The sequence below is a fragment of the Pseudopodoces humilis genome, chromosome 5 (assembly GCF_049639895.1).
Source record: "Pseudopodoces humilis isolate 2021_Gansu_Grassland_sample_001 chromosome 5, ASM4963989v1, whole genome shotgun sequence".
Classification (NCBI taxonomy): domain Eukaryota; kingdom Metazoa; phylum Chordata; class Aves; order Passeriformes; family Paridae; genus Pseudopodoces; species Pseudopodoces humilis.
In genome coordinates this window covers 51,538,778-51,565,617 of record NC_142204.1, presented here as the reverse complement: position 1 = coordinate 51,565,617, position 26,840 = coordinate 51,538,778, and the positions used below count along the sequence as shown (strand labels likewise).

Genomic DNA, 26,840 nt, shown 5'->3' with positions numbered 1-26,840 from the left:
CCCAAGATTACTTCTGTAATCTTCTGGTGGGAAATCTAGAGCTAAAATGAATGGTGTTTGTCAGGCCAGTTTGGATTTTCAGCTTAATAATATGGGTTCTGATGAAAAAGGAAGTCTTGTAACCCCAGGTGCTTCAGTTCTGTTTGCATGCAGGGATGGTATTCAAATAGGATGGAGGGGAGAGTGTTTTAGCTCATGTAAACAAACGTTTTTTTCTATAATCACAGAGTTTACTTTGGGAAAAAAGTCTCTGATTGACCCAGAGGTTGTTGATTTGTTCTCATTTCTTCTAATGATAGAAGAATGATGGAAAGAATATTCAAACATCCTCAGAAAAGCAAGTTATCTTTTTACCATGCTTAAGTTTTTGACTCTGAACAACATTTAGGAACCATGCTAGCTACATAATGAAGTACTTTTAATTATTATATTTGTAGCTAAAGCAATACTAAGAAAATACCAGGGAGGAATGGTGTGTTGGCAGCATTAATACATTTTCAGTAGTTGACTAGCTGTATCCTTTTTATTCAGCTATTAGACAAGGAAAATTGGATTTGACATTCAAATACAAAGAAAAACGAGTGGATCTTCTGAAACCCATGAAACTATTCAAAGCTTTATTTGTCCAGTATAATCGTTAAGAAAAAACTCTGAAGGATAGGTTTGCACTTTTAACATGAAATTTACATGTGGATTTTTCTATCATAGAGCTCTTTATGCAAATGTGGCTTCTGTTTGGCATCTGCATGAGGGAATTGGACATTTAGGGTCTCTAGCAGACAGAGAGAGTATCAGCACTCACTAGTGTGTTGTGTTGTCTGAGTCGGTATCCTCATAGGCCTGTTCTGTGCATCACCTCTCTTGTCATGAGAGGCCTGACTGGGAATCAGCAGAGAAGCTGAGAATCAGTCACCCATCTACCTTGCTCTGTCTTCAGGATGTCTCTCAGGATGGAGATCATAGCCACTGGGATTTTGGCTGCTGATGTTTCTTTCGAGCTGCTTTGTTTTCCAGGATTGTCTTTGGCATTCAGTGAGTGAAGGAACAGCAGTAGAAAGGCTGTGTTAGCACAAAGAAATAAGGAAGTTGTTTTGGGCTTTGCTAAAGGAGATCCTTTTAAGCTTTTAATTTTACCTTGCCTGTGTTTCTTCCCCTAAATACTCTTTTGGAGCTTTAATGAAATAATTACTTGTGTTTTGACATTCGCTTGAGTTCTAGATCCAAGGGAGTTAAGCTTGCCTGAATACTCAAAGCCAAATATATCCGGCATTTAATATATCCTTGCACTTATATTAAAATCACCAGTCCATTTGACTCATCATGTTTTATATTACCAGATGAGAATAAAATTTGTACTTTGGTATTAAGGAATAAAAATAAATCTTTTCTACCAAAGGCTGTTGCATTATTAATTTTTTTTATTTTTTAATCTTTTTTGAGGAGAGATTCTATGTCTTCAGGTAGGTGAATACAAAGCAAATCATTTTTACAGCCACATTTACAGACTGATGATTAAGTTTATTAATGGGTCTGACTGCTAGCTTATATGTGCATTTGAATGAATCCCTGTGAGCAAGCTGAATAAGTTAATGGCCCTTAGCATGAATTTGTCACCTGTTCTTCTTATGGCATGATAGTATTCTATATTTCCTCTTTATCAATTTGAAGTAAAGAAGTTTTTCTTACACAATCACTTGTTCCTCTGCAGCATTTATCATCCTGAGGTGTCTTCAGCAGCCAGTGTGAGGCTACTCCTGTGGCAAAGCCAGAGGAAAAGAATGACCCTGTTTCTGTATCTCTCTGGCTCACTGGTGGTGATTTTTTTTGTTTCGAAGCTTAGCTGGTTTTTTACCCCATTTCTGGAGTTTTTGAGGGAGAACCCTCTTAGCTCTTCCTTCTTCAGAGGAACTTTCTTTGCAACTAGCTGCCAGGAGAAAGGTCCTTAGGGGGTTCCTGCACCCCAGTCACTACAGAGGCAAAGATGCAGGTGAATGTGGAAATGAGCGCTCTCTCTCTCGCTCTCTCTCTCTCTTTATAAATATATATATATTACAGATATATATTTTGGCCATAAACTCAATATCGGGAAGAACTTTATGTTGAGAGTGGCAGACTGTTGGAAAAGGCTGATCAGCGAGGTCCCACCGTGGACACTTCAGGTTTGACTCTGCCTTGGCAGGGAGGTTGGACTGGTTGATTTCCAGAGGTCCCTTCCAACCCTTCTTATTCTGTGATTCTGTGATATTTGAAATAGAAATGTAATAGCACCTCCATAATACAGGATGGACTGCCCTATGCAAGAGTAATTCTTTATGTAAAGTGGCTGAGAAATCTACAGCTCTCTTTGAATGAGCTATAATTTGTGTGTTTATTTCTTTGTCCTCTAGGAAGTATTTTTCTGCCTGTCCTGAAAATGAGAGAACTCTGGGGACAGTTTTTGGCTGTCTTCTCTGCTGAGGTTGTCCTGATCCCTAGGATCTAAATCTCTAAATCTCTTAGGCTTCCAGGCTGTCCATCCAGATACCTTCTCACCTTGAAATCGGATTGATTCCCAACAGAAAAACCATCATGCAGGGAGATGCTGCTTGTCCTTTCATTTATTGCCATACTTTGTATTACAAGCCTCAAGGATAGTTGTTCAGATTCAGTCTGGTGTCTGTGCCAAAGCTGACTGATTTGTGATTAGATGTTCATCACTTCAAACTTCTGAAATATTTACAGGGAAGCCTGCTTCTCTCTCTAGCTCTTCTATAGTTAGGTGAATTGTCTTCATTTTAGTGATATAGGCATTATGTAAAAATTCTCAAACCAACTAAAATAACCTTGGTCAGTAACATGAGTAGAGATTTAAAAAAAATAAAAAAATTTGCCCTCAGACTGAAAGTTTGCAGCTTACTGGGAAAAAGTAAGAGAAGAGTAAAAATAGGATTCATCTGTACTTTTTCCTTATAGGAATCTGTTTCTTGAGATAATGAATAAATAAATTGACTTCCAGACATTTTAGCTATAAACAGGAGAATTCTGAATTAAAATTGAGGCTACATATTTAATAGAAATGTCAACTTCTAGCTGATGTTGAAAGAAGGTGTTGTATGGTAAGCACTCTGGGGCTGTGGCAGGAGAAATACCCCTTTGCAAATGATGTAAGGGAGGAGTCGCTCCCGGTATCACCTCTGAATAAGCTGTCTTCCTAACTGGTCATGCAGTGCCAAGGCTTTTTTAATGTGGGAACGCTGAACTTCCTGTAAATGAGAGAAAATAGTGAACTGAACATGCCTGACAGAGCCTCCAAGGTATACTCAGTTTCTGGAGCAGCTCTGTGTTATTCCTAGGAGCACTGTAAACTCATGTTCCAGTCAATCTGACAATAGTCTTCTCACTGTATTGTCTTTTCTCAGGAGGCTGGAAACAGCAGAATCTTGCCTGAAACACCTATGCCTCCTGTGGGAAACTTTCTGAATGATATTCCATTTTTGCCATACTGGAGCAACTACTTTGCCTTACAGATGGCTAGCAGACTTTCTGTAACTGGTGTTTTCACACGTTCGATGTTTGCAATTTCCATGTTTCCAGGAGAATAGAAGCTGGAAGTTTGTAACTTCTAGCAGCAGGAGAAAGGCTCCCTGTCTCTCTGCAGTTGTTGTAGAAAACTGGTTCAGGACCCTGGCTGCAAAAGTGGATGAGTTGTGTTGTGGAAGAATATGTGTTGGATACTTCAGGTTGTGGGGTGGAACCAGAAGAAAGACAAAGCAAAGTGTTATTTGTGGACTTCACTCTGTCCTGGACAAAGGCACCCATCTGCTGGCCAAACCTTTATACTTGCTTGCAGCCTGGATCTGTGATACTACAAAGACTCCTGAGGCCCTTCCATCTACTGCCCCTTAATCTGTGCAAGCACCAGTGACATGACCTTGACATTAAAGCTGACTGTAAGACTCTGACAACAAAGATGGCCCAGGATGACACATCCAACTGACAAGAATCAAAGACTCAATTGTGGATAGGATTGCTAACCTAACATGGAGGATTTAAAACTAGATTTATAGACTGAAGAGCCTTAAACTGTTGTCTTTTGTGTCTCTCTCCGTAGATCAGAACTTTCATAGATAGTGAAGTCAAATTCTCATGGTGCAACACAAATCTGAAGTTTTCCTTCTTATACATTAACCTCTGGATTAAATCTATTCTTCAGTCCTTACTCAACTATATGGGATTTTTTTATTTTGTGGGTAGGTATATATACATCACACCACCACTGACTCCTAGAAACAGGTGGAAATACAGAACATTGTCCATTTGAAAAAACTTGATTCCATTTCTGCTATCTTCTAGCTTCTCCATTTACAGAAAGTTGTCAGCCTGAATTCTGTCTAGTTAAGTCAACAATATTTAATTATTTGAAAAAAAAAAAGTGACATGACATTCAAGGTGCTTTTGCTTATTTTTACTTAATGCAATTCTCATCAACATTTCTTTCCCTAGTTGCATATATTCCCTTTGGTTTCAACACCCCAAAGAAATTCTTACCGGTGATAAATAAGGCAAGAAAACATTCTGCATAATATTTTTGGAGAGTGAGTAGGGTAAGCAGAGGGAGAGGGGATTTCCTTATGAAGCAAGTATGACTTCAGGAAAACAGAAAACACTGAGCCACTTTAGGACATAAATATGCATATACCAGCAAGGTTTGCATGCTAATTGTTCGCTTGTCTTGGATATGGTAATCTCTGTGCAGGTGGTGGGAGAGGAGGAGGGTGGAAGACTTTTTCTAAGGAGGATCAGGACATGAGTCATAACTCATTTAAGGCCCATCATTTCCTGCCTAGGGTGGGTGTGGGAGGGTATTCCCTAGGAAGAACCTGAAACTAAGTTGTATTTAAGGTGACAGCCAGTATCTATTTCAGCAGGGTCCGGGGGAAGGTGAGAGAGAGAATAAAAACACCCATTTCTTTGATCATCTTACTCACCAGAGATTACCAGTGCAGCTGGGACTTCCACAGTATTCATGGTAGGCGTACAGATAACTGCTTTAAATAACTCTGGATGCTTTTCTGTCTCTCCATTGATTACCTAGGGACCCTACATTTCTGACTTAAAAGATACTTTATTTAGATGGTTCAATAAGCTCTGTAAATAGTTTTTTGCCCTGCCTAGGTATAGGAAGAATACCCATACAAATAAGAAGACAAAGACTTGAGTGACAAAAAAGTAAAATTTAAGATATTTTGCATGTGGATATTCATAATTTTGTGCTGGCAAAGTTGGGCTGGAAGATATTTTCATAGTTAGCAACAACTGAAGATTTTGGCATTTACAGTGTGGAAGAGAGCACTGTGACGAGTGTGAAAAGTCTGTCTTGATGGTATCCCTGAACTTTAATATGCAGATGTGAAAACCAAGATACAATTAGATAAAAAATGTTTACAGCATGGCATATTGCAGACCTATATTTTTCATTTCTATTAATAAAAAAAAAAAAAATGCTTTGCATACATGTCCTGGATTTATCTGGAGGATGTATTCTTAGTATTTATTGTGACTAAATCTGTAAATAGTAAGAGCCTGTCACTATTATCCTTCCTTCTGTCACAGCATAATGTACTTTCCTTGTGTTTTCGTTCTGACTATCAGTTGTGGCCAAACATTGTAGTTTCAACCAATAAGAAGGGCAAACCTGGGTTTTGTCAACTGATCTGTTGTGTTGCAAATGCCAAGAGAAAGAGAGGCAGAAAATTTAATTGTTTGCAATGGCACTTCTGACCTGTGCTAACATCTTTTTCCTCCTCTATAATCCCCTACTGATTCACTAATTTGAATCCTAATGTGATTCTAATCACATCTAATTCTGCAGTTCAGTATTTATGTTTGTTATTTAAAAACAGTGCTGCTCTAGACACCCAGTGGTCTGACTCCTCATCACCCCATGATACTGTTTCCTGAATGACAAGCTCTGTCATAAATATTCTATATCTTAATGAATACTTCTTCTGAGTGAATATCCTATATCTTAATGAATACTAAGTAGCAGTATTCTTATGGTACAGTCTTGATGTTTTCAAACGAGGCTTTGGATAAAGGTTTCTTATGTTTCCCTTTTGATTGGTTCCTAGGCAGTTTAAATGTTATTTCTATGTGGTTCATTCTGTTTAGGAGAATTGTTGCATGTTTATTCAATATATAGTGTCCTGGAAAAGGCAGTGTAAGGGAACTTTACTCTAAACTCTGACTTTACAGTTGAGATGAAAATGTTTTGTCTACTCTAATGTTGCTTGAGCTGCAGGGAACTCCAGGAGGATCTCACAAAACTGCATGGGCAGAAGTGTGACAAGATGTGATTTCATGTAGCTCTGATGCAGCTAAGCTAAGGTGCTACATCAGAGGAGAAATAAACCAGTGCATGTCCAGAAGGTGCTGAACTGAGCACGGGCAATTACAACTCAGAAAGACACTTTGGTTCCCCTGTGGTGAAATCATTAGTTCTTTATACAACAGTACTATCATTTTCCTGCTATATATCACCTTCTTATGCTCTTACATTCAGTATTGTGTGCAGCTTTGTCCTCCCACTCTGAAGGATATGGGGCAGGTCAGTGAGGATGGCATTGAAAATCACAGAATGGGAGACTTTTGCAGAGAGACTAAAAGGGCTGAAACTTCTCAGTCTGCAGCTGAAAAGGTTGAAAGGGAGTATGGTTGAAGTTTACAAAGTTATGAAGGTAGTGGGTAAGGTGAACGTGTACCTTTACTCGATAAATGCCACATCACCAGAGACTGGGACACTCAAGGAAATTTGGAGGAGATTGAAAGTGGATTTCAAATTCAGGGGGAGTAAAATGTTGTCATTTTATTTTTCAAATTTGTTTTTATTTGGGCTTTTTTCCCCCTTTCAGAATCTGCTGGTAGTAATGTCCAAGTATTATAATGATTCCAAGGTTAAGAGTCTGTAATACTTAGAGAAATGCTACCTAAAGATCATTAAGTGTCTATGTACATGCTATCTGATTTTTCACTCCTTGTTGCCTAAACAGACTGCTGTGAATAAATAAATATTTAAAATATCTGTATCTAGGTCAGAGAATCTTTATCACTGAATGCCCACATTTCATAATTGACAGCTTCTGTGAACCAAATAAAGCATCAGCTTTAATCTTTGCATTAAGTCAGAGTTAAAACTAGTAGCAGATTCAGTATGGAGGTGGTGATTTTCTTTTTAAATATGAGATCTTAGCAGACTTTCTTCAAATAGTGTTATCCCAATACCTAGGCAAAATAGTTACATGTGTGCATCATTGAATTCTGTTTATTTGTTTACATATTATTTGTCCTGATTTTTTCAAGACAAGAAACAGATCTCAACTCTTGGAATTCATGTTATCAGAACACCAACAGTCGTATAAAATAAAAATTACAATTTTTTTTTATTTGGGCAATTATTACAGAGCAGTAATATGACCATATTGTGAAAGGACCATGCCTATAAATTAGTGAAAATCCTGGTTGGGAAGCTCTTGTTTCTTTTCAGCTCCCACAGACAAAAATGGTTCTGGGGTCTGTTCAAATCCAAATAGACCAACAAAAACCTCATTGATAACTGTGCAAAGACATTTACATTACTTTTCCAAGTGTCCTGTTCACAAAATATCAGTTCAACTCTGTAGATCAAAATATACAATAAAATATTGAAGAGTACGTTTTAGTTTGGTCTAGAATACATTTTGAACATTGATTAATTTATTTTTTAGTTTCCTTCAGTAATGGTAATATTAAGTAGAAGATGCATGTCATATGACATTTGGGACATACAATAAAGGCTAAGGTTGTCTGGCAAGGTTAATCAAGTTCACTGTTAGTAGAAGGTTTTTCACTACTTACAATTTCTCTAAAAGGTTAATAGCAGTCAAGTAGGAAAGTTGATTGATAGGGAAGCAGTCATTGACTAGAGTTGCATTGTACAGCTGCACATCAGGGTATTAAACTCTTTCTTGAGAGAGATCTCCTAATTAATACATGGTGTGTATTTAATTCTTCAAATGTCTTACCATTTGTGGTATTGGCAATGTACAGGGAAAGTTTGACCTATGTACATGTACTGAATGGACTGGACTTCTGTGAGCTCTTTCCATTGTGTGCATTGTGACAAGCTTGAATATTGTATATACTTTCTTTCATGTTTATTTTCAAGTCTTATTGTAGGTTTTACTTGGGATTTTGGTACTGGAAGTCTCCGAATAAAATTAATCATGAGAGACATTTTAACTAGTGCTGAAAACTCAAAACTGCATATACTTTATTTTCCAAACTTGAATGTAAGGAAAAGCCGTATTAAATTCTCAGCTTAGATTATTTTGGAAGGAAACTGTTTAAGGGTCCATCCAGTGATTGATTTTAAAAAAAAAGTCTGTCTTTTGAAACTGTATTATTTTCAGTGTTGTTTTTTGGCAAATTTGAATTATTTTTTAGCTCGTTTACTTAATATAATCACGACTTGGTTTTAATATTTTTATGGTAACCATATTTTATAAATCAGTATGTAGTAAGTTTAATGAGTGAGTACAAGCGAGTAGTATAAGTGATATCTTGCAAATCAGTATGGGAATCAAATAAGCAGGTTCAGGACTTTATAAAAATATTTCAGAGAACAAAATATCTCACTATCTGAGATTGTACATAGTTTTTTTGAGCTTTTTAGGTAGTACCAAGCTTGTAAAAAAATTCTGAGTGAGGTCCTATATCTCATGTGCACACTGAAGGTACTCAGGCACAGTTTTTGAAAACATTGATTTGATGGGATTTTATTTTTTTTATTCAGCTGTAGCCAGTACAGAGTACTTGACTGTTTACTGACCTTGCTCTTTACCTGCATTGTTACTTGTTTTTAACAATATTTACACACTACAGAGAGTGATATGCTAATTGCTTTCCTCTCTTCATCTAAAGACCTTCCATCCAAATTTCAATATTTACATGATTATAATATATATGGTTCTGCTCACCCTCTCCCCAAAAAAAAACTGTTTAAAAAAATTAACAGTCAATAAGACTTTTGACTAAAACGTTTTAGAAGATGTTTGAGATTTTTGTGGACACTGTGTTGCCAGAAAACTGCGTGATCAGCTTGGCCAGTTGTCTGAGAGGCAGTCTGGTGCTCTACTACAGCAAAATCAATACAAAAAGCCTGTGAGGCCTGATGGTGCATTGGGAGAAGTTGTTTGAACAAAACCTAATATGGGTTTGGACAAGTGCAATTTTATAAGTCTACTTGCTGCAGAAAAATTGAAAGTAAAAATGGTTTCAGTGGTTGCTGAGTTTTATGATAAAATTTGCTGAAAACATGTCTACTGTATTCTACAAGAGAAATAATTTCAAAATTAGGTGCCTTTTTTCCCCCTCTTTATTTTAACTGTTCAGATTTTCTCTCACTCGACATCCTTTCCTTTATGTTTCACTTGTTTGTTGCACATATTCTAAAACAAAATTTTCTGAATATTTGCCAGAACTAGTGATTCTTGAGTGACTTGTGTATGTTGACTGGGAAAAGGAGTGAGTTGGGAAGAGCAAGATATAAGAAATGAGTTTTTAAAATTTGTGGTTTGCAGAGTTCTGGGAGAAATCCACAGGATTTCGCTTTCACAGCCTGGGTCATTTGTCAGCATAGACATTTGCATGACACATGATAGGGATTTTACGGCATGCAGAGAATATGACAGTTTTAAAATAAAATTGTATTGATCTCTTTTATGCATCTTAATTAATCCTCTGTATAGTCTATGGAAAAGGAAGAGAAAATATCTTAAAACTAAAGCTAAATGGCACAGCCTCCTCTGAAATAGAGGAGTGATGATATTTTCTTTACTTATACAGCTGTGTCTTTCTTGCTGTGAAGCAGGAGGTTTATCAAAAGGTCCAGCAGTAGCTTAACAAAGCTCCACACATCCTGCCCTTTAATTAAATCTGGTTTTTACCTCCAGTATGATGGGGAAGAAATTTACTTCATCACAGTCTTATCCTTCAGAAGTTTAATCCTCTTGAATTCATGTCCAAAAGTGATTGCAGTCATGAACTGGGTATGGCTGCTCTGTTTTGGCCTGACTTGAAATTTGTTGTTTTTTCCACTTTCCCATATTTAGTTACTGATCTTGGTTCACAAACTGGGAAACTGTGAATCTCCGCAGCCTGTTTGTGTTCTGTGCACAGTGGCTCCTTAGCACTGCAGACACCTTTATTCTTTACCCAGGCTGCTCCTTTCAAGCAACTCTACCTGGGTAAAGATAAGCACGGGAAAAAATCCTGCAGGCCTGAGAGGTGCTCGGTCTGTCTGAAGCAAAACTCCTTTTTTTAGAGTCAGAGATAAGAGTAGCAAGGACAGTGATCTGAAAACTGCCAGTATTTGCATCTACTACACCCCTTTCCCGCCTGCTGCTTTCTTGATTGACAACCAAAGTTGAGTGCTAGGGCTTCCCTGTCCTCTTCCAGCCTTGCTTCTGGATGCCATTAGTTGCTTTCAGAAAACCATTTTTTCATTACTGTATTATCTTGCCAACTGAGATCCAAGTCCTTTATTCTATTTGGTTTATGTCGAAAGTTTTTACCTTGGCTGTCTGGCGGTAGTCAGGGATGGACCCTGCAGGTTACTTCACAGGCACATCTGCAAGCAATCTTTCAGCTCAGCAGGGCCCAGACTTGGTTATAAGTGACAAAAGGTGGCTATAAAGGAAAAACAAGCATTTCTGTCACACAGAGTGAAAAAATATTTTGGATTTCACCTTGCAGAAAGAAGAGCAAGTACTTAGATGTGTACCATCGTTTTAGTCATCAAATGTAGAGAAATGCATAATGCTGTGGGTGTATATATGTAGTTTCATGTTGATGTTACTGTGGATTGGAAAGCTGCAGGGAAGTTAACACAGCAGTAGTAGTCACAGGGCAGAGCTATCAGTGTGAGCATTGTGAAGGTAAAGAGCAATAACTTGCAGCAGTTCTGTATTCATCTATACACCAGCTGGTCTCATTTCTCAGGCGTAGGGTAACTGACTTCGTGTGTAGAGCAATGTAGGTGTGTGCCGGGGGCTTTAGCACAGCACCTCATGGCAGCATTAGTACCTTTTTTACCTTAAGTTGCACATTAACCGGATTTTTTTCTAGTGTACATTTTTTCTTTTGGACCATAATACACTACTACATTACAGCCTTGTAAGTAATTTAAAAAGAGACAAAAATATTTGAATAGGAATCATAAAATACGCTATCTTTTTCCAATCTGTTAAAATATAGAAGCATTCATTTATTCAGATGTATTTCTGTTCTGTGCTGTTCAGGCATACAAATTAAGCAACAGTTTGTCAAGTAAGTTAGCATGATGTTTCTGAATAGTAATTTTTAACTCTGATAAATGTACAGTCTTTCTTAAATGACCAGATAAACTGAGGAGCATTGACTTCTTGTGGATTCAAGACTGAGGGCGGCACAACCTGATGTGCCTGAATGCAGTTTGATTTAGCCTCTGGCAGTGGCTCTTTGTAGCTTGACTACTGCAAAAGTGATTTTTCAAAGGTTTGTAATGTGACCAGAGTTGAGCTTATTTTCACAGTTGGAATCCTGCTAAATGTCAGATCCTTACTTCAAAGCAAGGTACTGCTTGAACTCTTTGACAACATGGTCACCACTTTTCTTATTATGGATAAAGCAGTGTATTGTGTATCATGGTCTCTTCAGAAACAGGGGCATGTTTTGGCTGAAATCATTAAAGCAGAAATTTGGAGTAGAAAATTCAGTCTGTCTTTCAGAAATGAACACTTATATAAGCAACTGAAATCCTCTTAAAAGAATTGTTGGGCAACTTGCATTTTGAGGATGCTCCCACTCAATCTCCAAAGATGATTGCCCTTTTCAGAGTGAGAAAAAATAAAGACAACTTCAAGCATTAAGGAATAAAAATATTTTTGAGTTAATAGCTTGATGTCTGATGGTTGTAAGTTTATTTTAGAAAGCTGTTTTAATGTAACACCAGTGGGGAAGAAAAAGAGATGATCTGTCACTTTTTTTCAAAGTAACTTTTTATTCACCCAATTGTAGTCACTCACTGATTTTTCTGATGAAGCTTTAAAAATCATAATCATCTTTGCAGAAAGAAAACCTGTCTTACTCATGCTCAGTTGGGAATGTTCCTACTGAATTAACTAGCCCTCAAAACGGGAGTCAATGCCTTTGCCTAGGTTTTACAAGTTTTCCGTGCCATATGTGTGGCATTTAGGGGAAACATTGGTTTGTTTTGTCAGGACTTCTAATGTATCTGATTTACTGAAAACAGGTCTCTGGTATCTGCAGAGTGTTCTGTGGTGAGGTCCCCTGCTGCTAAAATACAAACGGGTTATGTGAGGTTTAAGTGACATGGGAAGCATCTCTAGTGTTGATGCAATCAGTGAATAACTATAGTATGGTACAACTACTGGTGCAGCTAGCTGAAAAGCTTTTTGTTAAATGAAATTTCTATGTACTTCTTTTTCAATAATCTCTAATGCTTTAATTTTTTAAAAGCATGGCTTTAGGAGTGGGAAGCATTATGTGTGATGCTCATGTAAATGTGAATTGTTCTTAAAAAAAATCCAAACAAAACCTTTTTTATAAAGCCTCTATAATAAATCCTTTCAAATTAGTGGTTTCTTTTAACCAAGTTCCAATTGCAATGCTGAGAATCTGAGTAGCTGTTCTGCACTGTTACATTTATATTAATTTCTATGCATGTCATGCTTTTTTTATTTAACAGTTTGAAAATTACTCCAGTGGTTGTCATAGCTTGATATCCACAGATGTCTTGGTATGGATCTGATCCTCAAATACAGAATTAAGGAAAAGGGTACACTTGATGTTTATGGTTGTCACTTCTCCCCACGCATGTGATGAGTTCTATCAAGTGTCTGTCTATGTAAAAAGTGGGCCGAACTCAGAAATTCTGAATACCACTTACATTTCCAGAATTTTCTCAGTCTTTCTGCTGCTTTCACTTCATATTCTGTAGATAAATAAATTATTATTGAGTACACATTCATAACCACTTAAATGCATTGCTTGTAAAGTTGTTTTTTCATGTATTTTTTGAGTTTAGAATAAAAACAAGTAGAATGACCTTGCATGGAATCAGGGTTACTGTTTTTCTGATTATAACTTCATTTTGCATACTGCAAAAATAATCCTATCAACAGCTTTTCTTCTTATTGGGACAGATGTGAATGACCTACCAGTCATTATTACCTCGGCTCTTTTCTGTAGGTAAAGCAACCTTCTTTGCTTTTCACCTCTTCAGCTTCTTTACATACTTTACAAAACATACAAACAGCAAACTCATTGGAATTTATAAGTATTGCAGGAAGAAGACTGAAGTTTTAAAATAAGTAAGTAGGGAAATCACATTTTTAAGTACTCAAGTGCAAAGAGATGATAGAAAGCAATGCAGAGTTAAGGAAAAAAATGCTAAGATTTTCAAAACTAGGTTACATATTCATTAACTTGAATGATCGTGTTTTTATTGGAAAAATAGCTAAATAACAGTCTTTAAGTACAATCTCTTCTTCAAATGAGTTAATAATGGAGGCAGTCATTTAAGTTGTGTATTGACACAGGGTCAGGTCTTAGCTTTATTTCATTCTCCTACACTCTCCTTTTTTCAGAAATCAAAATTCAGTCATTGAAATTACCTTCAAGCATTTATTTTCAAGCAATTTCCTGTCATGGGACATATTATTAAAATAATTTTGACCTTCTCTTAGCCAAAAAAGAAAAATAAAATTGTTTTTCATATTGGACAAGCTTTCATACTGAGAAAACAAAACTAATTACAAAAGTATATGTTTGTTATACAAAGGAAAATGGAAATATTATCAGTAATAAATTCAATGCACAGTCTCTTCTTCTGAAAAATAGAAGGATACAAACTTGGGAATTTTTTTTTGAATACTATAACTGTATTCTGAAATCTTAAAAAATTTTCTTTCATGAAGAACAGTCTTGCCACTTATGCTCACAGTCAAGTTAGGAGGAGATTTATTGATGGTCTCAGTGGGAGAGCCCTTCTAGTCTGGCGCATGATCCATCTTCTACTCTGGTATAAACTTGAGCCTCTTTTGGGGATGCCATCAGGTTTTGTTCTCTTTCTTTCTGGCAGCCTGGTTCAGTTTCTGCAAGGATCTTGTAAGATCTTGCCAGACTGCACAGGTGGCAGATTCCATGTTCTGTTTTCACTTCTGTACTAGCAGTGAAACACTTTTCATCCTGTTTCTAAATATGGTCAGATTTACATTAAGCACATTGCTCTAATTGACCTCTAAGCGCTGGATAGTGGATTTTTGATTTTTCTTTTTTATTTTCTTTTTTTAATTGGAATCCTAATTTGCATGAGTGCTCTGGTTTAAGAAGCATTGGATTTAACTGAGGAGCATTGTAAAGGAGGTGGTGTTATATATTTGGTTTGATGCACTCAGAGTAGCAGTCTTAGTGAAAAAAACACTGAAAAACCTTAGTTTAATGTAATGAACAATTTGCCAAACTAACTGCATGTTCACTAGCTGGAGATCTGATTTAATTAAAGAATCTGTTTTTGCCAGTTTTCATCTCTAATCATTTTAAGATTTTTTTTAGTCAAGAGATATTTAGATATCCTTAAACCTTATCTATATGCTAAATGCACTAGGGTCGTTTCAACATGTCACATGTCAGTGTTTAGCCCTAGGGACAGAGAGAGCTCTCCATAGCAACTCTACCTTTGTCCTTGTTTGGCAATTATTCAGGTAAGATGGCAAGATGTGCCATCTTTCCAGATGTGTCACTCTTTTTCCCTCATAACCAGCTGTGCAGGTCCATGCATTGAGTTGAAGCCCCACTTCACCTCCCCTCCCCTCCACTGCCCTAAAAAAGTAAACAGGTGAAAAATGCGTTGGGGAGTCTCATTCCTGTGAGGCCCAACTGTTCTGTTGAGGTGAAGAGATGTGTCCTTGATAGAAGTCAGACTTTTAATCCTGACTGTTCTGTAGGTATGAAAATTTTGGCAGTTCACAAACTGGATATGCCTTGCTGTGAGCAGTTGGGCAATGTGGGGAGAAAAGAGCTTTGTAAGTGAAATAATATCATTCCTAGAAGGCATAATTACACAGTTTTCTTCCATATACCTATATATGCCTATACAGGAACTCATGGCACCAAAGAGCAATTTTCCTTGCAAACATTTTCCAAGCAAATCTGTCATTCCAGTTTTCTGATTCATGGAGAAATTGTTTTGGCTGCTATTTTTATAAAGCCATAACACTTCTTCTGTATAGCTTTAGTATTAAAAATGCAAGGGAGCGCTGGTTACCCTTCAGAAACCCTAATTTCTCTGACTATATGGTGGCCATTATATTTCTTTCATCTTGGCAAGCCTCAAAGCTGAGTATTTGCTTAGTGTTTCACTGGTTTTAAGATGAAAATTATTTTCTCTTGTTTTTTAAGCTACATGGCTTGCTGTAAATTTAAAATATAGTGCATTTCTCACAGTTGGATTTATTTTTGTTCTCTATCCAAGTTGGATAATGGAGATGAGCAAGCAGCGCAGATAAGGCGTGAACTAGATGGACGACTACAACTGGCAGAACAAATGGCAAGGGTAAGTGATTGCTTTCTTGTAGCAAAAACATATAAAATAAAAGCATATCTTTTTTTGAGATTGAGTGGGATGATCCATAATCTGTGCTTCCTGTTTCTGATTCTAAAATTAAACAGAAGAATGTTTGAAAACAATCTGGCAGGTGCATTTCTTTCTGCTCTGAAGAATGTCTGACAACTGGGGTAGGGAGAAAGCAAAACCTGGTTTTGGAAAGGCATATCCTCTGTGATCCAACATTTCCTTCAACAGCAAGTCCAATTTTCCTCATTTTTTTACATTGGATGGAAAAAGCATCTTAGCAAGAGGAAAGATCTTTTAGGAGCACAGTAACAGTCTGTTTTATTTGTCTTCTGTGTGGGCATGTTATTATTTGAATGATCCTCACAGGACATAGTACAGTTTGAAAAACACTACTGAGGGTTTGAGGTTTTTTGCTAGACAACCCTGAGCTTTGGCCTGTTTGTTTAGTCTCTAATTATAAATTACTTGGGTTTTTTTAGGGGCTTTTTAATATGTCATTTACTGTCTTTGTCATGCTGTGATGAACCAGTCCACACAAATTGATGCAGGAATTTTTGGTCACAGTCAACTTGCTTGGTCTTTGTTATTGAAACAAAATCAACTGTAAAGGTTTTAATATAAAACATTTTATGATAGGTCTTATAACAATAAAAATTGTCTGGTTTAGGAGCAAGGTGCCTGTCTTTGCAGACAGTATACTGGGATTGGTGTTTGTTTCTCATTTATATGTAAAACATATAATTTAGAATAATATGTGGTTTTGCTTAATTTTGAATGACAGTCTCCTAAGCATCCAGAATTCAATATTTGGAGAAACTGTGCATAAAATTAGCTCTATATGAGTTGATATATGTACTATACGTCTATATATGCTTCTTCTTTGTTTATTGTTATAAACACAATATTTAAATACTATTGTCTAACTTCTAGAGGAAAAAATTGATTTTTAAGTTATCTCTTAAGAGAGAGATTGTTATTTAAAATAAACCAGTGCACAGTAAGTAAACATTATTTTCAAAATGAATGACCCATTATTAAAAATAAAGGTAAACAATGATAGGAATTTCTTGTCATGGTTGTAATTTATTAGCTTTATGTTAGAAGCATGAATGTGATTGACTTATTTTTGGTAGCATGGAAAATAGGTGAAGTAACAAAACTGCTAGTGGACAGGTCATTTTATAAATGTCATTTTATGAAATATTGAAGGTAACATTAAAGGAGTATTATTAATTACTATTCTTAAAACAGCTGTAAGTAGAAATTCCTAATGTGTGGTTCTTCAATTTGGGTTTATGATTTAGGGAGAATGTACAAGGTTCCATTTTTACCTTATTTCTTCTTTCCAAAATTAACTGTACTGTATTTATGGGTCAGGATAAGCCTTTCAATCACTGTTTTGAAAACATAAAAGTAGATAGATACTGAAATTATGACTTACATTTTTATTTATTGTCTCTTAACTAAAAGCAAGTGAGCAAATTAACGTGATTAATAATGTGGGATTCTTTTTTTCTGCTCTACTTTTAAAATATATTTTCCAAGGAAAGAAAATTCCCAAAATTTGTAACAAGAGAAATGGAGAACATGTACATAGAAGAGTTGCGGTCTTCAGTGAATTTGCTAATGGCAAATTTGGAAAGTCTGCCCGTGTCTAAAGGTGGGCCAGAATTCAAACTGCAGAAGTTAAAGCGATCACAGAATTCTGCATTCTTGGACATAGGAGATGAAAATGAAGTTCAGCTGTCAAAGTCTGATGTGGTTCTCTCCTTCACATTAGAGGTAATCACAAATTTCACAGAAAATTTGTTAATGGTTTGAAATCGGTAGGATATCTGCCTTGATACTCTTGATGTTAGTCCTTTCTTGGTAATGTTAAAATGTTCTGTTAAAGGAGTAAATTATGCTTTTTATCTTTGGTAATTAGAATTTAGAATACAGCTGTATGGTGCATTTTCCTCTAGCAGCAGTAGTTGCATTTGGGCCAACACACTAGTGTGGGAAGTTGAATCTCCCACACAAATGTAACTTAAAATGAATTCCAGTTTATTAAATAGCTAAGTATAATTTTAAATATTATAATGAAACACTGTTATAATCAGAAATGCATTCATAGAATTTTATGAACAAATTGAATTTTCTCACTGGAAGGATTTAGAGCAAACACAGTGATTTTTCTTTTCTCTCATGATCATAGCAGTTTTTTATAAATTTCTGCATTTTCTTCAGGAATCTGTCTTGTGTTTTCTGAGATTATGCAGGAAGTCTGGGATGTGGTGCTAATCTGTATAGATCTCAATTTACTTCAAGGGGAAGCCACAAATACATTTGGTTATTTAAACAATTCTGATGACAGACTAGAATCATAGAATGGTTTGCATTGGAAGGAACCTTAAAGATCATCTAATTCCAAACCCCCTGCCATGGCCACCTTCCACTAGACATGATTGATTAAATCCCCTCTAACCTGGCCTCGTAACTCATGTCCAATACTGCAAATGTTCATGCCGAGAAATGCTTATCTTGCTTGCAATAATAATAGAATCAAAACATTACCACAGTGTGCATTGTGTATTTGTTGGTCAGCAGGTGCCACACTTGTGTTATGCACTTGAAGTGGCTTTAGCTTATTTAAGACAGCAGGTAATGTTACACAATAAATACTTCAACTGTTAATGAGTTCAAAAGAAATAAAAATTGTTTATCTTTTATTTTTTTCTCAAGTGAAACGAGCATCTTTGTTTTCATGTGTTGAAGTCAGGTAATTTTTTCCCAGGTCATCATTAAAGATACAGAATAAAAAACATCAAACGTAGACAATGAAGAAGTTTTAATTCTTTGTATAAAAGAGAAAGTACTTATCCTACTATATGCAATTTTAATATTGCCAACTAATAATGTAAAAGCCCAGCAATCAGCTTTCAAAGAGTAGTAAGACCCATCATTCTATATGCCAAAAGGCTTTAGTTCATCAAGCATGTAAAACCGGAGTGCAGTCCTTAGTGTTGAAGTGTAGGAGAAGATGATTTATAACTCCTGTGCTGGATCCTGAGTGTCTCCATCATGTGTGCCATGTCTGCCTCAAGGGGAATACCAAGCCTGGAATGGTCCATAAATTTACAAGAGTAGTTCTGAATAATCTAAAAAGTACCAAAAAAAGTTTGGCAATAATATTTCTGGTCTTCAAAGTTTGAAACAAAGATGAAATGAAAAACGACAGGACATATAATTTCTGGTAAATTTATAACGGCTTTGCTTTGTTTATAGCCTCTCTGCTCTTCCACCAGATATGTAGACTATTAGGTCTGGTGAACTATGTTCTTTTTACCTTTTTCCCCATCAGCAAGAAAGAGATTTGCTGCAAGATAACCAATCTACAGTTCATGCTGTGTAAGGCAAAGAATTAAAGTATTACTGTACGTGTGATAGTTTTTAGTAGGGCAGATTTTCATTTTAACCATGATAGTAATCACATAAGTTGACTCTCTTTCCAAACAATATGTGCATACTTTGCTCTTGAGAAGCTAAATCTCAGAAGATACAAGGGCAAAAGGAAAAAGTTGAATTGATATTAATGAAGACTGAAATATGGAAGATACGGTCTTTTTCTGTGCAAATGACCAAATAAGAAATGCTGATTGCATTTCCTAGAAGACAGAGTACTTCCTTTTTTGAAAATGTGAGGTCAAATGTACACAATTTCACATGTCTTGAACAACACATAAACATATCTATGTTGCATCTTGTGTGGGGACTCAGTTGCAGGGTAACCAGCAGAATGCCTGTTGAGGGCTGCTGAACTAGCACATGAATGAATAGGAAATCTACATCATGTAGGACAGAGTGGAAGAACCCCAAAATTTCTAGATGAGGGGTAAAGTGGCCAGGGTTCTTGCTGTCACTGTGCATTGTTATTATAAATAGTAGAACTTGCTAGTAATATTAAGTGTTCTAGTAGGAGTGAACTAAGGTCAGATGCATTCCTGAGCATCACTGCAATCAACAGCCATTGTTTTTACAAGTTATTTCCTTAAATATCCTGTTTGTAGAAATTTAGAATAAAATTTTAAAAAGACACAGTAGTAGGAGAAAGCTTATACTCTTCAGCTGTTAGACAGTTAAAAAATAGAAAAGCATTTAGGAGGCTGTTTATCAGGTAATGAGCTGATACATCCACTAGTGACAGTTTCCTGTGGAAGACAACTTTTTTCCAGTGCTGGAATCCAGAATTGTTACCAAAGAAAAATGTACTTTGCAATTAAGTTGGAAACTCAGGAAAAGAGGTGTCAACGTAAATATGAGTAAACATGAAGTCAGTATTTAGCAAGGACATATATTTGGTATGTCGAAAGACCATATAGGCAGTATAGCCTAGAAGGATCTTTAATGCTGTCTAATTACTTGAATTCCTGAACAATAGATAAAAAAGAGGGATGACTTGATCATTCTCCCTGAATTGCTGTTATTATTTATAAATTGTAATAGGCAGTATTGATAATTTATGGGTAATATAAAAATGGTCTAAATGATCAGTGACTGTCATCCCACTGTAATATTTACAGATTAGCAATTTTGTGAGATATGTAACTATTACTAATGTTCTGTGAGTTTTAAAGTACAAAGGATTTGGTAGCTGGGGGTGAAGTCTGGTTTAATTTACTTGAATTGGAACAAAGTGGCACACGTGCAAGGAAGTTTAATAACAACAATTCTAGTAGTTGCTTGCTGACTTAAGAAACCAATTGCCCCTAATGAGACCAAAAGCAGTCATTACTTCTGGCACTTTTAAAAAAAATTAAACAAATGTTGGTTTACATGTAAGGTTCAGTTGAGGGCAACTTCTCTTGATAGAGTACATTTTTCCAAGTTTCTTTGCATGGGCCCAAAGGGAACTGGCAAGAAAAGCAGCTTTTCCAAAGAAAGCAGGGGAACCTGACTGTCTTCTCAAGTCCTCTGAATTAGAAACATCTGAAATGCAAAAAATTCCACTAAGTTCACACTGTGACAAGATATATAGAAGGCAGAGAGCATTTAAAGTAGAGCTGCATTTGGCTTTTCTGAGTTAGTGTAGAGTAGTCTAGAGGAGGTGAAAATCTATAAGATCTGCCAAGCTCATGATTTCCCTGGTGAGGAAAACTTGCAGGACACAGCTGGTAGCAGTGGCTTTTTCTGTTTCTCTTCTCCCTCTTCCCCATATGCATACTGAACCTGACAGCAAGTACTGCACTGGGAGAAGAAAAGGATGTGCATAGTGGGGAAAAAAATTACAGGAGCTGATATCAGTGCTCTGACCTGCCTCTTGCTTGGCACACCACCAAAGCCCTTCTGAAGTTCAAGGGCTGCAACCTTCAGAGACACAGCACCATAATTTACCTTTCTATGTATGATCAATGTACTTGCTTGTTTACCGTCAGACTTAGTAACCTATCTGTTCTATAAAAATAGTCACTTAGATGACTGATTAAAAGTTACAGTTTCTCATGTATAAAGATTGAGAATTATATTCGGACATTAGTCTCAAATTGCACTATTGGTATTTAAATTATGGTTGGAGTGAGTTTTTGGTCATTGTCCAAGTAGAAACAAAGGAAAAATTTCAGTTCATTCTAGATGTTGTTGAAAGTGGAAAAAGAAGATAAAACCAAAACTCTCCTCTGTCTTAAGATTTGAGTGAGTGGACTTTGGAATTTGGGGGATTTTCCTTTTTTTTTTTAATCTTTGCAGAGCTTAGTACTGCAGTAATTGTGCTGTGTAATTTTTTATGAAGGATAAACTATTCTCTTTCTCTTCCTCAGATTGTTATAATGGAGGTACAAGGTTTAAAGTCAGTTGCTCCCAACCGGATTGTCTACTGCACCATGGAAGTGGAAGGGGGTGAAAAGCTTCAGACAGACCAAGCAGAAGCTTCCAGGCCACAGTAAGCCACTCTGCTCTTGCTGCATCGCTGTCTCTTTTCTGTCATGGGAGAACTTGTCTGATTTTCTTTACAATTTTTACAATTAGTTTAGTGCTAGGTTATGTGAATTTTTTCTTGACTAGTTATCTTGAATTCTTTCTGAGAAGTTAAAATACAAATAATACTTACTTAGGGTGAAGTGAGTACAAAGTGTGGGTGCTGTCCAAATGAAAGCCATTGAATGTATGGGTGAAGAAAAGAACTAGAGACTGCATCCTCCAAAAATACAAGCTTCTTAATAGATGTTAGCCTGGGGTGATTTTATGTATTCTAGGTTAATGTGCTGGTGGCCTTGTGGTGTGTAACTTGTGCAGTTGGAGAGAAATCAATACTCAGTAATCAATCTTGACAAAGCTTGCTCACCTGCTGAGCCCATTTCATTTTAAATTATAGGATCCACTTCTTTCAATTAATATTTGATGGAGGCAGTCAGCAAACTGACTTGGAGGGGGATAACATCATGCCATGTGTAGTTGAACCAGTTAGTGTAGCAGAGAGTAAAAAATTAAATTGGTTGATTCGTTTGACCTACACACTGTCTTCAGACACTTTTCACTATGTTAAAATGTCATTTGGAATCTTTTGTAGATAACTTTCCAGACAGTATGTTGGGGTTTTACTGGCACCATAGTGCGCCATGTGAAAGACAATTTAAAAATTGCAGTTGTTATATCGGATATCGGATAAAACATCTTCTGTGGAACTGGGACGGTAGTTTCTTTTCCATTTGGAAAGACAGAATTCTTTAGGCAAAACTAGAAGCACAATTTATCTGTCTTTTCTATGGTTGGGAGTAGAAAATCTAATTTGATGGACTTTCTTCTAGCTGTGGCAACTTTCCTTGGCAAATAAGCTAGCAGCATATTCAAACAGCTTTGCAGAACGCTGAGTATGTGGGACAAGATGTAAAATTAATTTGTCACAGTTCCTGGCTGTGTTCCTTCTCCAGGGTATTGGAATGCTTATTCTTATCATTTCCATGTACTACACGAGGGCCTTCTAAAATAAACTATAATAAAAAAGACACACAGATGTACGCATTGAAGCAAGGTTGTAAGTGGGTATTCAACATCACCTGCTTATTTTTTGACCTTTTGGGGTGTTTTCTGGTGGTTCAGGGTCCCATGAGACCCACTAGGCTTTTTCATGGAGGGCACATCTCCAAACTGCCCTTTGTCTTGTGGTTGCTCTCATATTGTTCCCTGTGACACGTGCCTACAGCCTTTGCCCGCTGACACAGCCAAGGTTCTTTTTTCTTTTGAACATTTTGGGTCTGTTTTAAATGCTTGGTTAATCTCTGATGTCATTGATATGAGTCTTTAAATCAACTTGAGTACACAAGTTTTTGAATTTTGGACATGTTTGTCTTCCTTTCAGAAAACAGTCTGTGGATGTTAAAGGTGTTAAGTCTGGTTTTTTTTCTCTAGCTATTTCCAGATCTGGTGAACAAAACATTCTAGGGATGGTTCACAGTCAGTTCATGACTTATTTATTTCATGCTGCAGGTTTAGGTAAGGGTTGTAAAATCAATCAGAAGTATATAGAAGCATCAAGTAAAAATTGCCATGAGATTAATTGATTTTCCTACTTGTAAAAATGGAAGCTTTGTTAAAAGGAAGTTCCAGAAAAAATGGAGTCAATACAAGAACAACCGAAGTGTTTCTAGGAAATGGTGTCATGTTGCTTGTCTGCTCCAAGCTTGTAAATTGATTTAATGAACTTCAGGTTCAAAAGGTATGAGTTGATTGAATATAGGAGAAAGACAGATGATGGGCTATTCCATCTAAATGATGTTGTACAAACCAAAGTCATATGGATTTGTTTGGAAAAAATTACATATCTTTAAAAGATGAATTTTTGCGAAATGCCCTGAACTGTAGTCTGGAAGCACATGAATGGGAGTTACTGGTGCTGTTGGCCTGCTGTCCTGTAAAACAGTTAAAGAGGCAAGGATTATACAGCTCTGAAAAGTATCTAGTTCCTGTGCTCCTCTGAGTTGTGCTCTTTTCCATTTCTGGCAAGAGTGATTAGGAGACATTGGCATGCAGTATGATTGTGAGTATTTAGAGACATAGCTTTTGAGCACAGATAGAGACCTCATTTGAGGCAACGGGGGAGGATATTAAATTAGACTAGCATGAAATTAGCAAATTAGGAGCAAACAGTAAGAAGACAGGGGAAGCTGCCTATGGAAAGGGACATGCTTTCTTCCATAGTTTAGTTTTTCTGTTAGAGCCAAATCAGGTTTTCTTGGCAGTAGCAATATTGCTTTTATTGATTGGTGGTAGAGGCAACTAAGAGGGCTTAGAAGAGTTTAATCAGAAAGTACACTGGTGGAAGAGAGCTGGTGGGCAAGCGCAGACCATCTCTTTCCTGATACAAAAAAACAGCTGTCAGATGTCTGAGGCTGCTGTCTGCCTGCATTGCCTGATGCTGGAGCTGGCTTCTTACTGGTACAATTTTTGGTACTGTCTTTCTGATACGAAGGAAAAGTATCAGTGAGGCTGAAGGAGACCATAACTTCAGATTTCATGTAGGATGTGAAGCTAGAAAAGGGTACCAAAGCTGCATAGAATGAGACAGTGATGAAAAGGGAATGATTACCACCAGCCTGCTGTGGGAGACTGTTGGCAGGAGCTCCAAATCATGTGCTTGTCACACACATTTTCCTGTAGCCAGTTTATCATTTTGAACTGGTAGCTACATTTGTGGAAAAAAACCCAAACAAACAAACAAACAAACAAAAAAAACCAGTATAAAGAATTATTTATGCTTACTTTTTTCATCTGTGAAACATCAGTGTATGCAGTGCAATGCTACCACTCAGCCAGAAAATTTTAAAGCTTTGACAGTGAGAAGGATAAAATAAGATTCTAAGATGAATGTTTCAAAATGCTGCTGCAAGCTAGTGTGATCTTAGAGGAGAGATTAATGGAAACATGGGTCAAGTGCACAATTCACAATTTATCCACTATTCCAAAATGCTGAATATTTTCTCATGTATTTTTATACATATATTTAAGTGTTCCTCTAAATCCCTGAGTGCCACCTTAAGAGTAATACAAAAACTAGAAACAGTATTTGTTCTTAGAGGGAAGATGCCTCATTAAAGTCCCTGGGAGGAGAGCAGAGTTTTCACCAGTAATAAATATTTTCTGGTTTGTTAATGCATTTAACCCTTGCTTTCTCTCTTGAATAATAACTTTGTGAGTTTATGCTTAAGTGCTTCATTTTCTTCTTTAGCAAGCTAAATGAAATACTGCTTATATGTACTTAATGAGTTAATGGTCATTCTAAAATGCAAATGTTGTAAAATAATGTAGTTTTACTGAACTTATGTCTTAAACAGTTTTACAAGCAGATCAGTTACACAGCTTCACATGCAAACCCTATAAAATTTTTATAACTGTGAAATATTTCTGCATTCCTTCCAGCTGTTTCCTGCCTTTTAGCCCTGCTGAAAATCCCTCAACATAGCCTATGACCTTTTCTACCAGAGATCAGTAAGCGGAGCCCTCAGAGGGCCCTTTTAGTTGTGTGAAGCTTTGCATAACTTTATTGCTGTGATGCCACAGGGGGTCATCTGCAGAAATCCAGTGCTAATTTCATTTTTCAAACATTACTGAAGTGGCCTTGTTTTTAATCTTGTGGAGCCTGGTATCCACATTTCTTTCTTATCTTTGATTTTTACTCATTCTGAATATTAAATAATGTGATTTCTTGGAAGTGTCATGTTTTAGGCATGTAAAATCTTGTCTAAAAATAAAAGATGGGAACATACTATCATTTGGTACTACACCTGACATTTTCTTGTCACCTACTTAGACAATAAAATAGGATCTCATCTTGATGATGAAAAAACTTTAATAGAGACAGGATATTCTTCATGTGAACAAGACATATAAGATCATCGTATTTTACTGCCAGTGATTGTATAATCTTATTAAAAGGGATATTAAATGTTAGAAGTATGTGAAGAATGCATGATTAAATCTGACTAGAGGAAGCAGGGAACCTTGGTCAGTACTGCACAAATTAAGTAAATGCTGCTTACATTATTTTTATGCCATATTCTATGGTCATTAATTCCATAAAGTATTTGAAGTATGAGAACTTGTGCATACATTAACTAAAGATTGCATAGAAAAGCTTCCATAGAGCAGTTAAAAAAAAAAAAAAAGAAAAAGGCCTAGTTTCTAATATTTAAAACTTTCTTAAATGGCATGTTTGCTCATAAAAATTATAACACTTTTTTAATACGATGTCCTGGGGTGACGATGTATTGAGGATGATAATATTTGACAATCATGTTCCAAACATCAGAAAGTTTGCTTTCTTCATCTTCACTGTAGTCCCTTCAACTGTGTAATTATTTTTTTTTTTTTTAATTAAGGGAAACAAGGGGACAATAACACTTAAACTGTCACCTCACTTGTGGCTGACAACACAGATATACAGTGTGTATGCAATGAGAAAGAAGAAGGGGTTTCAGAATAAAACACATCAATTGGTCTTATGCCAACTGGAATACTGACATTTTCTGATTTGATTCTTGGTTCTTTCTTGATAGACTCTGCAGGCTCAGGTAGGTCAGCCTAGTTTGTGATTTGTTTTCCCACATCTTTGGATTGACATGACAACATCTATCTGCTTCATCAAAGTACTGTGAGTTTATCAGTGTTTCTACAGCATTTTGAAGGTTAAAGTGTCACAGAAATACAAAATAACATGAAGTAAATTGGAGTTGCAACTTTTAACAGTGTTGTGATGGATTCATAATCAACTCTTTCAAGGAAAAAGTGAAATAAATATGCATATAGAAATTTCAGGAGCGTAAATCACCATGTCTTGCCCTTGTACCCATCACCAGTCTCTAGGTGGTTTTGAACCTTGGTGGGAAACAGGAGGTTTCTCTCATGAATTGTTCACTTAATATGTACCAGTGTTTGCCATGCCTGGCAGTGTGTCAGTGTAGATACATACCCATTAAAATGTTCACCCTGGCTTGTCTTGGTTGCCTGTACTGAAAGTGAGATGGGAAAGCAAGACTAATAATTTATTCATACTGTTTTATGTTTGTAATGACAATACTTGTCATAATAGCATTCTGTACTGTTAAAGTGCACTTTTCTTCTTTTCAGTGTAGGAAGCCTAGATTAGTGTTATTACTAAGGTGCCTATAATGCATTGAACCCCTCTTCTGGTTTGCCTTTCTGGTTTCTATTAGATTAT

The 26,840-nt window shown here is 36.4% G+C and overlaps 1 protein-coding gene across 10 annotated transcripts in view; it reads left to right on the top strand.

Annotated features, from left to right (window-relative positions):
* Positions 1–26,840, top strand: part of CADPS2 (calcium dependent secretion activator 2) — a 282,371-nt gene that overhangs the window by 98,809 nt on the left and 156,722 nt on the right. For all 10 annotated transcript variants that reach the window (XM_005519231.2, XM_005519232.2, XM_088054886.1 and 7 more), the window contains exons 4-6: positions 15,551–15,631; positions 17,198–17,434; positions 21,448–21,569. In XM_005519231.2, coding sequence (XP_005519288.1) covers positions 15,551–15,631; positions 17,198–17,434; positions 21,448–21,569 — 440 coding nt within the window. The remainder of the gene's footprint in view (positions 1–15,550; positions 15,632–17,197; positions 17,435–21,447; positions 21,570–26,840) is intronic.